The 17,259-nt window shown below is 46.0% G+C and overlaps 1 protein-coding gene across 1 annotated transcript in view; it reads right to left on the reverse strand.

The window, feature by feature from the left end:
• The window catches only part of Acoxl (acyl-CoA oxidase like), a 258,813-nt gene that overhangs the window by 78,301 nt on the left and 163,253 nt on the right, over positions 1 to 17,259 (reverse strand). The window contains exon 13 of the mRNA XM_050134390.1: positions 6,435 to 6,544. Within this exon, the coding sequence (XP_049990347.1) occupies positions 6,435 to 6,544 (110 nt within the window). The remainder of the gene's footprint in view (positions 1 to 6,434; positions 6,545 to 17,259) is intronic.

The raw sequence follows: 17,259 nt of genomic DNA on the forward strand, positions 1-17,259 counted from the left end.
AAACATATAGGCAATCTCCTGAATATTAACCTTCATCAGGCGATGAAAGGAGACAGAGACAGAGACCCACATTGGAGCACCAGACAGAAATCTCAAGGTCCAAATCAGGAGCAGAAGGAGAGAGAGCATGAGCATGAAACTCAGGACCACGAGGGGTGCACCCACACACTGAGACAATAGGGATGTTCTATCGGGAACTCACCAAGGCCAGCTGGGCTGGGTCTGAAAAAGCCTAGGATAAAACCAGACTTGCTGAACATAGCGAACAATGAGGTCTACTGAGAACTCAAGAACAATGGCAATGGGTTTTTGATCCTACTGCACATACTGGCTTTGTGGGAGCCTAGGCAGTTTGGATGCTCACCTTACTAGACCTGGATGGAGGTGGGTGGTCCTTGGACTTCCCACAGGGCAGGGAAGCCTGATAGCTCTTTGGGCTGACGAGGGAGGGAGACTTGATTGGGGGAGGGGGGAGGGAAATGGGAGACAGTGGCGGGAAAGAGACAGAAATCTTTAATAAATAAATAAATGGAAATAAATAAAAAAAAGACGAAAAAAAAAGTGCCAGACAGATGTCTCAGTGAGCAAAACAACACACAAACCCAATGACTTCAACCCTTGGATTCTGCAGTGGAAGAAAAATCAGTTCCCAAAAGTTGTTCTCTACCCTCCATGCATACATGGTGGCCCAGGTACACACACATACATACACACACACACTATAATGATGATGATGATTGCTATGGTAACAATGTATATTTAAAAACCAAAAGCACTTTCTTCCTAGGCAGGCATTATGAACATGCACCTCCCTCCTGCCTTCCATTGGCATACATGTTCTTCTTGCAGTACTTTCTGGCGGGTGCATGGCTCCGGTTTATTCTACATATTTACCCTCGCAGTCTAGAAGCAATATGGCATCCTGCTTTTCCTACTGACTATGGCATCTTAAGCTAGAGTCAATATTATATGTGTGTTTATTAACGCACAATTCCCATCAAATGAAGGTTATGACAACTTCCAATATTTTTGAGTTACTAGAATCTAGTGTTGAGTTCTTATTGAGCATTATCTATATTGAGTCATTATTATCTAGCATGCTGATACCATCATAATCAACATATTGTTCAGGAAACTGACTCAGGAGGATGCAGTCATCTGCTGGATGTCCCAGAGAGAACACCTAGACTTGGTGAGTTTTATTTTGGGGTATACCAATGTTGGAGGGAATAGGTGTCCCACAGGGCTATAGGCAAGCCCAGAGTAAATAGATTATGCTTTCCCTCGTAAGGTAGCTGTTGATAGCGTCCACATTTGACTAAAGAGGAAACTGAGGCATCGGGGCATCAATAGATTTGAAGACCAATAGGCAAAATGGCCCCTGCCCTGGGTTTTTCCTCACCCACGCCTGACTTGGTGCTGGTTTTGTGTTTCTTCTCCATGAACCTCCCGACAACCTAGACCACAAGGGACAGGGGTACCAGTGAGATGGCCCTTCAAGAAAAGATGCTGCCTGTCAAACCTGATGACCTGAGTTCAATCCCTGGGGCCCACATAGAGGAATAAGGGAGCAGACGCCTCTATGTGTCCTCTGACCTCCACACATATGCTAGGACACGTGCACACACACACACACACTCCCAAGTAAATCATTAAATAATATTTTCAAAAATGTGTGTTCTACTGGCTTGCATCTCTGTTGCTATGATAGAACGCTGACCCAAACTAATCTGGGGGGGGGGGCATCGATTTGGCTTATATTCCCTGGTCATTCTCCATCACTAAGGGCAGTCAGGGAAGGAACTCAAGGCAGGAACCTGGAGGCAGGAACTGAAGCAGAGGCCATGGAGGAACTTTGCTTACTGGCTTGCTCCTCATAGCTTGCTCAGCCCAAGACCATGTGTCTACAGGTGGCACCATCCCCACAGGGATGGGCCATCACACATCAACCGTCAATCACGAAAATCACCCACAGACTTGCCCATGGGCCAATCCAATGGGGGCATTTTTTCAAATGGGTTTCACCCTTCTTGTATGACTCTAGGTTATGGCAAGTTGACTGAAAACTGAACAGTATGTATGAAATGAATTCATACTAAGATTTGCCCATAGCTCACCTCCCCTTCCCTGCATCCTGGTAAAGTGAGTGATTTTAAGACCCAAACAAGTCAGATTCTCACTAATTAACCCTTAAAACACAAGTCATTGCTGTTCATTGTAAGCAGAAGAGCATCCTTCGTGAGCCAGAATAGCAAAGTGCTGACTGACCAGTTATTTCTCACAGAGACAGAAGGAGAGGGGGTGCTTACACATCCTGTTCCGGAGAAATCTCAGTTATATACCAATGCTCATTCTGAACCTGACTCAGCCAAGTTCCTGACTCAGCCTAGTTCATAAAAGATACAAAAACTCACATCATTTATTTTTTCAAACGTGTCTTAGTCATCCAGGAGCTAGTCTATGAAACCCAGAGCCGTGAATGTTTGTGTTGGAAACTGCCATTGTATCTTGGGATGCTTACCACAGGTCAATGTTTATTCTCTCAAGTCTGTGCACTGTGTGTGCAGGACCTCACTCACACATCTGTGTTCTCTGTGAACCCAAAGGAGTTACCCAAAGTAGAAACCCTTGAAACCTGGACCACCGCTGAAAGGGGTCTCTCGGATAACTGCCTGTTTTACAAGGGAGTCAGAATGACTGTAGAATCAAAACTAGATTAAATGCAAATGTGCATCATTAGTCCTCAGAGAAATGCAAAGGAAATCGGGAGAGAAACAGCTCGCTACACGCAAAAGTCTGTCCAGAGGGAAACGGCTCGCTACACCCAGAAGTCTGTCCAAAATTAAATACTCTTTGTCAAATGTTGCCAAGGACACAGAGCAGCCAGAATGCTCTACCTACCCATGAAAGTGTCAAATATCCAAACCCACTCTGGAAATCTCTCAGTTTCTCATAAAATAAGCACATGCGCTATGACCTAGCAATTCCATGTCTCCTACATGCCCAAGAGAAATCAAGAGGAACACTCATAAAAGGCTTCTATAAGAATATTCATAGCTGTCCTGCTCATTGGACTGAAAAGCTAGAAACATCCCAGGTGTCTATCTGTTATACAAGAATGGAAACAAATCATAGCAAACCCATAAAAAACCACTAAGTAATAAAAAGGGAAGAAGTAATACATGGGACACCATGAGTAAATCTCAAAAAGCATTATATTGAATTATTGAGGCAGCCACAAAAGAGTAGAGTTGGTATGTTCCATTTCTATGAAATCCTATAATGGGAAACTCTAGTCTTTGGCAGAAAAATATCAGAATAATCTGCATGTATTTGCCAAAACTCAACAAGTGTACATTTAAAACACGTGAGGGGTATCATAAGAAAGTTCCAAATAAAAGGAAAAGGAATTGTCCCCACAGGTTGAACTCGAGTAAACAATGCTCTTTCAAAGTGTGCTAACGTCTGTAGCTTACTTTAAAATGCACAGGAAGGAGATGGCTAACTAGTGACGTCATCCGTGGATTCCCATTAACGGTGTTCTGACTATATGACAACGATCCCACAAGCTCACAAGGGAACTGAAAACTTACCACTGTCTAGTGGTAACATGGCCAAGCATAAAATCGTAACACAAGAGCCAGGTATGGTGGCACATGACTTTAACCCCAGAACTCAGGAGGCAGAGGAAGGCGGATCTCTCGGTTTGAGGTTAGTCTGGGCTGCAGAGAATGTTCTGGGACAACTAGGGCTACACAGAGAAACCCTATCTTAACATAAAAAAGAAAGAAAGGAAAAGAGATCAGAGCACACATTCAGGACTTGTGTGCTTATGCAGATGCTGCTCCAGACAGCTTTACCGTGCTGCCTGTCAGTCGTATAAAAGTACAGCAAAGACACATAAAAGAACACCAGCAAATAGATATAAAATGTGGTGCTATAGAATGATAATAACTATGTTAGACTTTTGTGTATTTACTACTTTAACATTATTTTAGCATATAATGTAAAAATCTTTACTCTTATAGTTTGCCATGTTCCATCGGTGATGGCCTGGTACACGGGTGATATCGTGTCCTGTGATTTCACCAAGAGTTCAAGCTGAACACTGATCTATACTGTCCAGATTTGTGATATACATTCCATGATGTTCCCACTACGAAACATCCTGAGGCCTCCCTTCTCAGAACTCGTCCCTGTTGTCGAGTGACACAGGACTGTGTGTATGTGGTGGAGATTTAGCGTGAGCAATATAAGTAGCCTGTTCATAGTATAATTTCCATGGGAGCCTCTTCATGGAAAGTGAGTACATGAATCTCTACCCTCAGATCCTTCGAATCTTGTTGCATATCTGACAAGTTTTATAATCTGATATAGATAATGCTTCACTGTGAGGCAAAATCTCGGCTCTCCTCAATATCCAGAGGCCTCTGTAGAGCTTTCTAGACTGATATGAGTAGAGAGGGTAACAGTGGCAGGCCCACCTGCGGGAGGGCACAAGGCAGAACTTCCCGGGACAACCCACTACAATCCAGGGCACTCCCTGCCAAGCCACATCTGTACTCCCCATGCCAGTCTCAGGAAGTCTCTGGACCATGCCTGCTCCCTATACAGTCCAAATGAAGGACAGCCTTGGGTGACCCCACGATGGCTTCCTGCTTGGAGGAACTTCATAGAATCAGGGAGCACTCATCCCTTCTTTCCGCATGTCCCCACCTGATCCTGTGTACTTCCCCTGAACATTATCACTAAGAGTGGATTCATCCTGAGTACTGGAGTCTGAGTCCCATGGGAGCAGAGTCTAGCTACTGCTGTGTCACACCAGAGCCTTGTCCGGTGCACAGGGAAAACCAGAAATTTGTTGGTGGCAAGAGCTCGCCGCAACAGAAAAACCAAAGTGTGGGATTTAAGTGAAAAAGCACCAACATATGGAATGAGTAAATCCTCGCCGTGTAAGACAGAAAACTGTTCTAGAGGTTGTTTTAGTTCCTTTTCTATTTCTGATGAGGCACCATGACTGAGACAACTTACAGAAGAAAGGGTTTATTTGGGACTTACAGTTTCAGGGGTCTAGACTCCAGGACCCTCATGGTAGGGAGTATGGCAGCAGGCAGGCTGGCACGGTGCTGGAGTAGTAGCTAAAAGCTTCCATCTTAGGACACAACTCCCAGGCAGAGAGAGCTAACTAAGAATGGCGTGGGCTTCTGAAACCTCAAAGCCCACCCCCAATGACACTCTGCCTCCAGCAAGGCCATACCTCCTAATCCTTCCTAAACAAGTCCACCAGCCAGGGACCAAGTATTCAAATACATGAGCCTATGGGGCCATTCTCGAAACCATCAGAGGTTAATAAGTAGACAATAAATAAATAAATAAATGGGCTAGCACTTTCCAAATACTTCTATTTGGAATAATGCCTTGGCACATCTCAAATCTATCCTGGACAGTTTGCAGAGGGTACCAGTTTGCATGCTGAGCATGCCACACTCCCATGACAGAAACAAGTCCTGCTATGTTATCTGGGAAAGAAACAAAACTGGGGATGATTTATCCCAGCTGTGAAGAAGTTTCCCAACGCTGATTTCTCCCCATGTCCCAGAAAACACGAGCAAGGTGTTTCACTAATTTGTACAAAATACCAAAATACTGAACGCAACTCCACGACCATCGAAGGTGCAGACTAAGACAGTCAGATTGTGGCATGTAGCCAGACAGTGGTGGTGCCTGCCTTAAATCCTAGCACTCAGGAGGCAGAGGCAGGCCGATATCTGTGAATTTGAAGCCAGCCTGGTCTACATGAGCTTGTTCCAGGACAGCTAGGGCTACACAGAGAAACCCTGTCTTGAAAAAACAAAACAAAAAAAAAATTGTGCAGAACTATTACGACATGTTGCAATGAAGCTGCCTGGCTACTTAAATAGATAGCTTAGGTAAACCATAGAAGCAAAATCTCAGGAGAAAACAGAAAGCTATGGAATACATCAGATATCATGCCTTTCCAGTTACAGCCAATGTACTAAAAATAAATAAAAACAATGCAGCCATAGATTCCCCAAGCCGGACTAGCTGGGGTCAGATCTTAGCCCTGCCACCCATACTCCATGTAACTCTGAGAAAAATACTTGACTTCTTCATCTCAGTTTCTCCACCTGTAAAGTGTAAATAAGAGCCTGCCTCAGGAAGTTTTAAGATTTAAGCTCACAGAATAAAAATTAAGAAAGGAATTTGGGAGAAAGGGCAGAACCAGAAATAGTTCAGGTATTAAGTTGGGTGGTAGGCACATAAGCCTCCATTTCATGTGCTCCCTACTGTGTTTGCAAATGCCAGATACTAAACTTGTCAAGCAGGAGCAAGGTGGCCCATGCCAAGGCTCTATCAACAGACCCAGAGTAAAACCCTACGGAGCTAAGGACACTATCTTGGGCAGTGTGTACCTGGTTCTCAGCTTGTCACTGGCAGTTGCAGTCCAGTTCTGGATCAGCCCCAGGACTGGGTTCTTCTTATACCGCTTGTTGTACTGGGCCAGCAGTTCCCGGGCCACAACCTGCACAGAAAGTTAATGCTGCATCAGCCGTGTCTCACAAGGGAAGGAACTATCAGTGCCCTCAAATGCGGCAGTCAGATTAAGCCCACCTGCTATTAGCAAGCTCTTTGGAAAGAAAGAAATCTAAGACCCCATCCTTCTGGGGGCCTCCATAGTCCATGGTAGGTATGTGGCATTTACCAGACCACTCTGCTCCCACCCCATGGTTGAGTCCTAACTCTGGAGAACTTCTCTCTCTCCCTTGGCTTCTGCCAGCCTCCCACACTAGCCTTGGGACCAGCCATCTTAGTCGATGTATCACGTGAAATCCGCTTCCAATGGCCCAGACATCTCCCATCCATTTTCTGCCTTTGACCTTCTCTGGTTGATTACAACGTTGGAGAATACTATTAAAATATGCTAGGCAGTGATGGTGCACATCTTTAATCCCAGTGCTCAGGAGGCAGAAGTAGGTGGATCTCTGTGAATTCAAGGTCTGCCTGATCTACAGAATTTGTTCCAGGACAGCCAAGGCTACACAGAGAAACCATATCTCACACCCACCCATCCCCCACAAACAAAGCAGTCTGTCATTATCCACCAATTTATCAATATCTACCCCTCCCATGACTTTAAAGTTAGAATTTTGTTTCAAGACACTGAATACTGTTGCAGACCCGTTCAGAGATCTCTGTGGGTCAGCCACAAAGGAGGCCCAGCCGACGGTGCGCAGCTAGGACTCCATGTGTGAGAGGTGTAACTTGGCTCAACCTGCCACTGACCACAGCTCCTAGAGGAAGAATGAGTCCAAGCAGAACCAGCCAAACCTTGAACCGCGTTGCCTAAGCTCAGGCTGCGTGGTGACTGCAGCCCCACACTAACAAATGGTTGTCAAGGCACCCGCCAAGGGGCGCTGACTCACCTTTTCTCAGCTTCAGTTCTAGAAAATGTTCCTCATTATTTTGCAATAGCATGCATATTCTCTCTCTCTCTCTCTCTCTCTCTCTCTCTCTCTCTCTCTGTCCCTCTTTCTCTCTGTGTGCGCACGTGTGAGTAGGCACACTCACCCATGTGTGGGAGTGTGGAGGCCCAAAGTAAATGTCAGGTTTCCTATCCATTGCCCAACCTTTGGCTTTTTTTTTTTTTTTTTTTTTTTTTTCTGCCACAGGTTTCCTGGTTGAACCTGGAACTTGACATTTTGGCTAGGTTGGAGGAGGGAGCTCCTGGGGTCTGTATCCATTCCCTGAGCGCTAAGGTTAAAGGGCTAAAGATCTACACATACATACACACAGTCACACCCAACTTTTATGTGGGTGCTGGGGATCTGACCTAGGTCCTTCATGCCTACCCAGCAGGCATTTTGCCCATGGAACTGGCATCCCAGTACTTAACCCTTATATCAACACATTCAGACAGCACTTGCCTTTTTTGGTCACAGAAACTACATCTTCATGCAAATGAATGCAGGGCTCTTAGAGAAAGCCACACTGCTCATGGGAGAGATGATGGAAGCTCTCAGAGCTTTTTTATTTATTTATTTATTTATTTATTTATTATATTTTTCTTTCCTCTAGGAACTTTGTTAGTACTGATGTGTGAGACCAGGTGTGCAGTGCAGGGGACAACCTCATCCAGCAGAGGACCACACTGCCTGCCATGTTCTACCACAGGCCATGTTCAAACGCTGGGATCTGACTCCAGTACAGCAAAGCTGTTGGGTTCTCTGGGGCCGGACTCTGGGGAGACTGAGCTGCCTGGTGAAGGAGGAAAGATAGGGATCAGCTTTAGGTCAGCACACAGTGACACAGCCATTCTCTCCTTCCCTACCGATGGCATGCTGCAATACTCCCAGCTGTACCTGGGGCTTAAGCCTCAGCTGTAGTCGGCATTTGAGGCTGTCCTGGCAATTCTCTGTAGAAACACAGGCATTGCTACGTCTTACTGAGATTTTTATTTTGCTTTATTATAACTGATTTCCGGGCATCACAATGGCTCAGTGAGTAAAAGCTCTCACCACCGACTCTGATGGCCTGAGTTCAGTCCTCTGCATGGTGGAAGGAGAGAACCGGTTGCTACAAGTTGTCCTCTGACCTCCCACTTCTCTGGCAGGAAGCAGAGGAAGCCCGCATGAGTGGAGCCCTGACTAAAGAGTAAATGTCTGCTGTTGATACCGGCATGACCATGCCAAGGACCGCAAAGCTTCAGATCCACGGGGAAGTGGTAAGACCCAGCAAAGGCAAAAGCCTTCCCTTGGGGTGTAAGTGCAAGTGCTGACAGTGTGGGCAGAAGATGGCTTCTCCCAACCCCATCATGTTTATGAACAGAACACTGCTCTCCTTTAGAGATTGCTTCCATGAGATTAGCCAAATCTCCCTCCTTAATCCAGCCGTGTTCAGTAATCCCAGACCCCTTGTTTATCTGCATGCAGTAGCCATGCCTCCCTGTTCAATGCTATACAATAAACACTCTGAGTTTCCCGGCTGCAGCTTTTCCAGCAGGGAGCTCTAGTCTACCCTAAACCAGGATTTTGGTCTGTGTATCTGTTATTCCTTTACTCACTCACACCTCCTCATCATTTCGGGTCTCTGGAACTGTGCAATGACATGACATTTTTGTTTGGTCCCTTAAAGCATTGTCTTGAAATTTCAAATTTATGTCTTTAGGGGCCAGAGAGATGGCTCAGAGGTTAAGTGCACTGACTTCCAGAGGACACAGGTTTGATTCCCAGTACTTATCTGGCAGGTCACAACCTTCTGTAACTCCAGTTCCAGGGGATTTGACGCCCTCTTTTGGCCTCCATGGGTGCGCAGACATACATACAGGCAAAACACTTATATACATAAAATAAAAATAAATAAATAAATATTTTCAAAAATAAGTTCTATCTTTAGATGGACAACATGTCCAAAGGTTTTATCTTGGAATAAAGAGGGTGAAATGAAATATGAGAGGTCAAGTAACATGAGCACTTTTATGACAGCTACCGCTACATAAAGTAAGCGTGAAAACCAAACACTGTCAATAGTGAGAGAAACAACCAACTCTAAGTGAAAGTGGAATTAAAACGACCCAGCAGTCAAGCTCAAGGTTGACCGCTGTCTTATGAGGGCTAACATTTGTAGGTTTTGTTCTGTTTAATTTATGATTGTTCCAACTTGATCTCCCTCTAGTTCCAAAAGCAACATCATTCCAGCTGTTACACATTGGCTGTTTCTGATTCCTGCCCACTACAGTTTTCCTTGGATTTACTGCCCCACCTCAGAACAAAGCAATGCTGGCTGCTTTGGTCTTCCTGCTGCCTGGAGCATAGGTATCAGGAGGGCAGATGTGTTTGTTCTTCACCAGCAAACAAGGAACAACAAACTGGAGAGTCCCAAAGCCACTGGATTCAAGTTCGCCCTTGACTGAGCGAAGTGAATGGGCACATTCCCGTCCTAACTTCACTGCCTCTCTCCAGTCCCTCAGTGACACCCTCTAACTCTGTCACTGCTGAATCTTTCTGGTTTAAGCGACTTAAATTGGGAGTATTAAGTCACCCTAATTAGAATAAAGTTAGAATGATATAATAATCAACTTCCTCCTGCTAAATTTAAGAGAGACGAGAAAAACTGCCCCCTGGCTAGCACCACAGAAGCAGATAACCCACTTGTGGGTCTCTACTCCTTTTCTAGGCCGGGAGACAAATCAATGTTTTCCAAAAGGGTTATTTTGCGCAGCTGATGGCTCTGTGGTGAGACTCCAGGTGTAAGCAGACTTCCTTGTTACTGTGCAAACATCCAACCACACAATGCAATGGGAGGTCTGCTTGGGCTCACAGTTTCACAGCACGGAGGACATAGTGGGGAAGAGCCCCATGCATCACGGTGGCCATAAAGCAGAGGCAGAGAGGAGCCGACTAACTGACTTTCTCCTGTCCCCTGGTCACGCCAGCCAGGCTCCAGGCCGACGGGATGGTATAGTCAAGGGTCTTCCCTCCTGGCATACCCAGGTGTGTTTTGATAATCTTCCAGATAGATCGTAAATCTGATTTAGTAGAATGATCCCCCAGACTAGTGATAGATGCTCTCAGTCACTGAGATTCAGGGGCTCTAGGTTCAATACTTTATCGGACAACGGACAAAATAATAGACAAGGCCAAGCCAGGTCAGAGGCCTGAGCTGAGCCTGAAGCCAAGCTGGGTATTTCCACCTGTGAAACCTGTCCCTGAATAGACTATGCTTTATATTTTTATTGTATTTCCACTATTTTTGCAGCTTCCCGTTTTAAAACCATCACAGATTCAAAAGAAGTTACTAAAGTAAAGCAGTACGGAGACATTGAGGAAAGTGACCTCATCTGTGACAATAGTGCTTCTCAAGGCAGGACACTCTGCAGCCCATTTATTCACCAGGATTTCATTATTTAAAAAATATACATATCCTTTTCTTTCTCTCTTTTTTTGTCTTTTGTTTGTCTGTTTACCGAGACAGGGTCTCTCTGTGTAGCTCTGGCTGTCTTGAAATTCATTCTGTAGACCAGGCTGTCCTGGAACTCACAGGGATCCCCCTGCCTCTGCCTCTGCCTCCCAAGTGCTGGGATTAAGGGTGTGCACCACCACTGCCTGGTTTAAAATATATTCTTTATAAAATGAAAAATTTTAATACAAGTGGTTACATCTTTCTCCAGGTCTGCTGTTGTCCTTATATCTTCTCAAGGAAGGTTGTGATACAGTTTCTGTCTGGGGATTATGTCTGAGGCCACTCACACTGCTCTCTGGTTCTGAACATGAGTGAGTGCCCTGTTTTCTTGCATATCTAGCCAAGAGTCCTTTCTTAAAACTTGGAAATGACTGAACAGACAGAGCAGACATATATAAAGCCCCATCTACAGAAGGAATCAAGCTAATCTGTAGCCAACATTCAAGACTATAAATGCGAGTAAGCGTATGGAAAGATGACATCAGAAACACACATTTATAATAAATATCACACGCATCCTGGAACACCGATTGTATAAAACCATTAAATTTTTTTAGGTCAAATTGCTTTTCAAGGCATCTAGAAGCAACTTTGCATTTCCACAGGCTAAGGATCTCACTGATTCCTGCCAGGTACAGTGAGCTTGGATTAAAAAGTCTAACAGGGAGGGTTTGCTGCCAAGGCAGAAACATTTGAGCCAATTAGAACAGAAAAATATGACTCGGAATAGAAACTTGTAGATAATCACCCTAGAAGGGAGAGACAGGCACTGCAGGGCCACACCCGGGCCTCACTGGGGCCTCACTTGGGCCTCACTCTGGCCTCACTGGGGCCTTACTCGGGCCCTACTCGGGCCTTACTCGGGCCTCACTTGGGCCTCACTCTGGCCTCACTGGGGCCTTACTCGGGCCTCACTCGGGCCGCACTCCGGCTGCACTCGGGCCTCACTCGGGCCTCACTCGGGCTGCACTTGTCTGCACTGTGTATGGTGATGGAGTCATACAAAGCAGTAGTACTTGTGACTTCACAGGTCTAAACAGTGATGCAAGTACAAAATAAGAAGGAGGTGTCTTTTGCTAACTTCTAGAAGGTGACTAGAAAACAGAAAACCAAGTGGAGTCCTTCTGCTGTGGATCCTGTGCTACTGCCTAGGCCTTACCCCACAAAGCCGGCCCTGGCCTTAGGAGTTTCAGTTGGGACTGTCATGGAGAATGTAGGATTCCTGTTAACATCTGGACACCCAAATAATGCATGACATATATGCTAAAACGTCATTTGTCCTTATTCAAAACACACATGGAACCGAGTGTCCTATAATTTACTCACGGCAGCAGCCCAGTAGGCTCCTAAGGGGCAGTTCAGGGGCCACCTTGGTGTGTGAAGGCCAGAAAGAGAAGGAGGTGCCAGTCTTCATCAGGCACCATAGCCATCTACTTCTCTTAGGAGCCGGGTCACCAAGACAAGAGGAGAACATTCAGAGTCCTCAGGGCCAAGAGAGAGGAGGGAAAATCACTAAGAGGGTGAAGAGGAAAAAAGGGAGGGGAAGAAGGGAGCTGAGGAGAGGTGAGTCAAACTGTTTTTGAAGTCAGCGTGTACACCAACCTGTGTGATTCTGAGTAATTCCTGACCCTTAAACATGTACCTGACATTTTAAGCAGAGGAAAGTGATTGTTTGGGTTCAGCAAAAACCACACATTTAAATAGAATGAAAGTGATGAGATTTTTGTTATTTTAGCTAAGTCTGGGTCTAATGTACCTTATATCCTCCATTTCTTCCTGGTTAAATGAACTGAAAGTTAATGGTGTCCTTCAGCCTCCCACACTTATGGAGCACCTACTATGTGCACAATATCTACTGCTTCTGTTTAGTGCAGACTAAAGAGATGAACGAGACACACCTGTCTCTTGAGAGCTTCCGAGGGAACTTGAGAGGTCAGCATGTGTACGCTGGACTGGTGGCACCAGCAAGGTCATGAAAGGCCCAGAAGCTTATGGGGTGGAGAGTTGATCCTTACACTGTGAGGAGCCGAGGGTACTTCATGCAGGAGAGAGAGTTGATTTGAACTTTAAAGAGCAGAAAACCAACCTTTTCCTTCCTTCCTTCCTTCCTTCCTTCCTTCCTTCCTTCCTTCCTTCCTTCCTTCCTTTCCTCCCTCCCTCCTTCCTTCCTTCCCTCTTCCCTTAATTCTTTATGTCACACTTACGATGACAACAGCCTTTTCCTCTAAGCATCTACTGGGGCTCCCTTCTAAATTCTTTAGACAGAAGCTCATTTCATGTTTGGGCAATGATTGTCTAGTTAAGACAACTCAAGCAGGGTCACGTGCTAGGGTCACGGAGCTGGGAAGTGCAAGGGTTGGAACTTAGACCAGAGTTCACATTTTTTTACTAATTCTTTACCCAAAGTGCACCTACTGTGTGACAGGCATAGTGACAGGTGCCAGGGTTCACATCGAGGCATAAGGCAGAGACATGGCTCCACAGTGGGCATGGAGGTGGCAGGTGACAATAGGTCACAACAACACAGACATAGAGAGTCACCACCCATCACATTGCCATCCTCAGGGCAGGGAGCGAAACACTTCCCTCTACCTCAGAGGGCAGAGGGGCTTCTGGGAAAGCAGCTTTGCTGCTTCCTGTTGGAGCTCCTGACAGATATTCTGTGAGTGTAACATGGCAGTTATGGTTTGGCGCCTCTCTGTGTGCAGGTTTGTGGACAGTGCTGTGTGGCAGTAGAGGACGGACTTAGAGAGCTTGCCAGCCTCCCCCTCCTTAGTCTTCTCCTCCCTTCCCCTTTGCCTCCTTCCATCCCCAGTATACATGGGTCATACAGTCTGGGTTCTGCCGTAGTATGTGGCTCACACCTTCCACTATTACAGCAGGGCCACATACCACCTCTTCATGGGACTTGCTCACACTTTTCTTTGCCAGAGAACGGCTGGTGCACTAATGTCTGGTGACCAACCCAGCTCACCGAACAGAAACCAAACCCATCTTTGGTGTAGGGGACAGTCACAGAGCTCACACACACAGAATGGCCACAATACAACACAACTGCATTCATACTCTGCGCCCAGCAGTCTATGGCAACACAGAGTACAATATATAATACACAACGCTATGTATATTGTAGGTGATGCCCCCATTTTCTAGGAGAAGGCCAAACTAGAGATTTCACAACATGAATAAAACAGAGGCTGTCTAGCCTAAGTGAGTTTTGTCCCTCTGGTACCTCCTTCTCTGGACTTCTTACAGCCACTGTCAATTCAGGGGACTTACAGTCATGAGAGGCCTCTCCCAGGAATGTCCTGGATCTAAGGACAGGAACCTGTGAGGCTCAATCCTGGTCATGTACCTTCCCCAGGGAGCCACCAATCTCTTCCACCAGCATCCAAAGCTGTGTTCAGAGTAGAAACTTCCAGAAAAAGTGATCAGTTTGGGAGCCAAGGCCTATGCCTACGACGTGAGTGGCGCTCAACACTCCGAGTAGACGGACTCAGTTTGTACCACCATGCCAGCCATTCCACATTAAAAATACTGTGCTCTTCATTTGAAAACCCGGGAATTCTGAAAGACCTGAACCCGCATTCCCCAGGACAGCTATCAGAGAGCCAAGCAGCAACTGTAAGCCCCCAGGAAGAAGGAAAAGGACCTCAGGCTATCTAACTCCTCACCACACTCGGAGGTAGAGAGCAGCACTCAGTTATCTTCCAGGAACCCACACCAGCTGGTTCAGGAGCCTGGCGTGCGGCCCTGCCCCTCGGCCCTGGAAGTTCTGTTACCACCTTAAAGAACCTGCTTTGTGTGGCCGAGCAGTTCACCCTGTGCCGTGGAGGCCAGCTGGGGGGCAGAGCTGCTCTGCTGTCGGCTGGTGCCCACACCCCACGGGTTTTCAGTTTGGGTCCAAATCCTGTCCCATTGAAAGGCATAAAACATTCATCCTCATCCCTAGCCTTCTGCAGAGTCAAAGCTCAGGCATGTACGCATGGCATCCAGAGATACCAGAGAGGAATCTAGCTGGAGGAGTCATGGGGTGGGGTAAGGGGGGGGCACTTCCTGAGGCTCTGTCCTCCTCCAGATTTGAGGTGGCTGCTTTGAGAACCCAGGAAGTGACCCAGGAACTACTACAGTGTCAGTTCAGTGAAACTGACCTCTGGGAAGAGGGTCAGGCCTCCAGGACAGTCAGGCTACAGAGCTGGCTGGCCCTGGAGTCCCCATGGAGAACAATAGGCATTTGGATGTTTAGCCACATTACTGAATGTATTGACTGACAGACCGACTGGTTCAGACTAAACTCTCCAGGCAAATGAGAGCCCCTGCCAAGCTGTAGTTTCCTCATCCCCACCCCATCCCCTCTCAAGCTTCCCCTGTGTGCGTGTCCGTCACTTCCACCAGGTTCCTGTGTTCATGAAAGTGTCCATCCCCACTCACACCCAAAGCCTGGCCATGACCACAACCCCAATGTGTGTAATTGTTAGTGCTCAAAATAAAAGCAAATGAAGTTTAAAATCTATGATGAAATAAATAAATAAACAGCAAGGAGACCGCTGGAAACAAATCCTCTCAAATTTTCTTGAACTTGAGTAAAATGTAGAACCTTCCTGGGGTGGGGGGAGAATAAACTCCCCTGCAATGTTGACTTTACTTGTTTCAAATTATGTTACTTAAACATGCTCAAATGTAAAACTATATATAAATACCTTATGTTTATAGAGCTGTCCAACTATAAACGAGAAAATTAAATACAAACCATGCTGCACACAGCAATGAATCTCACGCCAACTGCCCCAATAGCAAGGGTTAGGATGCTTGTGGCAGAAACGTGGTCCTGCCGCACTGTGGCAGAGCTCCGGACAGTGCGCTCTTGGCTCTGCCGGCTCAGGAAGAGGTTTACCTCCTCACTCTCTCTGTGCCCTGTGAGGGCCTCTTACACCAGCACACCATGCTGTCCCTCGTCCTTTGGTTTTTCCTTGGCACACACACATTTTTTTTTTCACTTAAGTTGGACCTGTGTCTTTTCTCCCCTCATTGTTTTCTAGTGATTAAGGTGATAGGACTTGGTACAGAAAGCTTACAAATTCCACAGTCCTCCCTTATTCACAGTGACCATCTAAGACTTCAGTTACCCATGGGTCTATCTGCAGAAAATATTAGGTGGAAAATTCCAGAGGCAGCCTAAAGTTTTGACAATAACTATTACAGTATATCATTATTAGTGTGTTACTATTATTTTTAGCTAATCTCACTGAACATAGCATATAAATTAAATCTCATCATAGGTGTGTGTGCCCAGGAACAAACAGCATAGTTAGGGTTTGGTAGTCTATGTACGACTCATGGCTTTAGGCATTAACTAAGTATCTCAGGATGTTCACCCCGTGGGTCAGGGGAGGTCTCCTGGATGGCAAGGAACCATGTACAAAAAAAGACAAAGATTGGAAGCTCATGTGAATCCTGGTTGGATGGTTGTTATTCTAACAGTTGACATACCCTACTTAGACTGTTTCTGTTTAGATTATCATCAAAATTAAAATACACAATTAACACAATCCTGCCAACGACCCACAGGCATCGACTGTGCAACAATGCTAAAATCAACCTTGCTACAAAACGGTTACAGTCAGTGTAGAAAATGAAGGCATCCCTCTGGAGAGCAGAGAAGCAAAGATAAAAGAGAAGCTTGGATTTGGAAGGTTCCCTTTCTCCAAAAGTGCACACATGGAGTCCTTGAAGAGAGTTTTAAATATTTAGACGGTGTAACATCTGGTTTTGAAACTGGGTACCAGCTTTGTGTATGGGTCAATGGACTTGGAAAGAGAAGAACAATGCCATTCAAACTACCTTGGTCAGCACAGAAAAAAAAAAAATAAAAAACTGTTCCCAAGTCCCTCTAATTTCCGGAGAGGAGGGTCACATTTGGAATTGCTTGGGATCCATCCTAGCCCTAAGCAGATCTTGGCGATATCCTTCAATGTGCCCATGCCCCATGCCATCACCTTAGCTTGGGCGTCTGTGGTTTGGTCCCAGGCACAGTTCTGGTTGTCCTACTCTATCATGGCCCTCGCGGCATCTGTTAGCCAGGTCTCTGGAGCCTCTCTGGCCTCATTTTACACACCCTTATTTCCCACCTCTTACCTACTCCTAATATTTCTGCTGCTATTACATTGTGGGCAATTCTATGATGTCTCCCATCTAGTCTTAGGGAGAGCTCTTGAACTATTTCCCCACCCCATCCCCAGCTCTGTGGATCAGGAAGACCCTCGGCCTTCCAGGAGGCAG

Source organism: Alexandromys fortis, unplaced genomic scaffold, assembly GCF_014885135.2.
Source record: "Alexandromys fortis isolate MF-2015 unplaced genomic scaffold, M_Fortis_MF-2015_v1.1 scaffold_6, whole genome shotgun sequence".
Classification (NCBI taxonomy): Eukaryota; Metazoa; Chordata; class Mammalia; order Rodentia; family Cricetidae; genus Alexandromys; species Alexandromys fortis.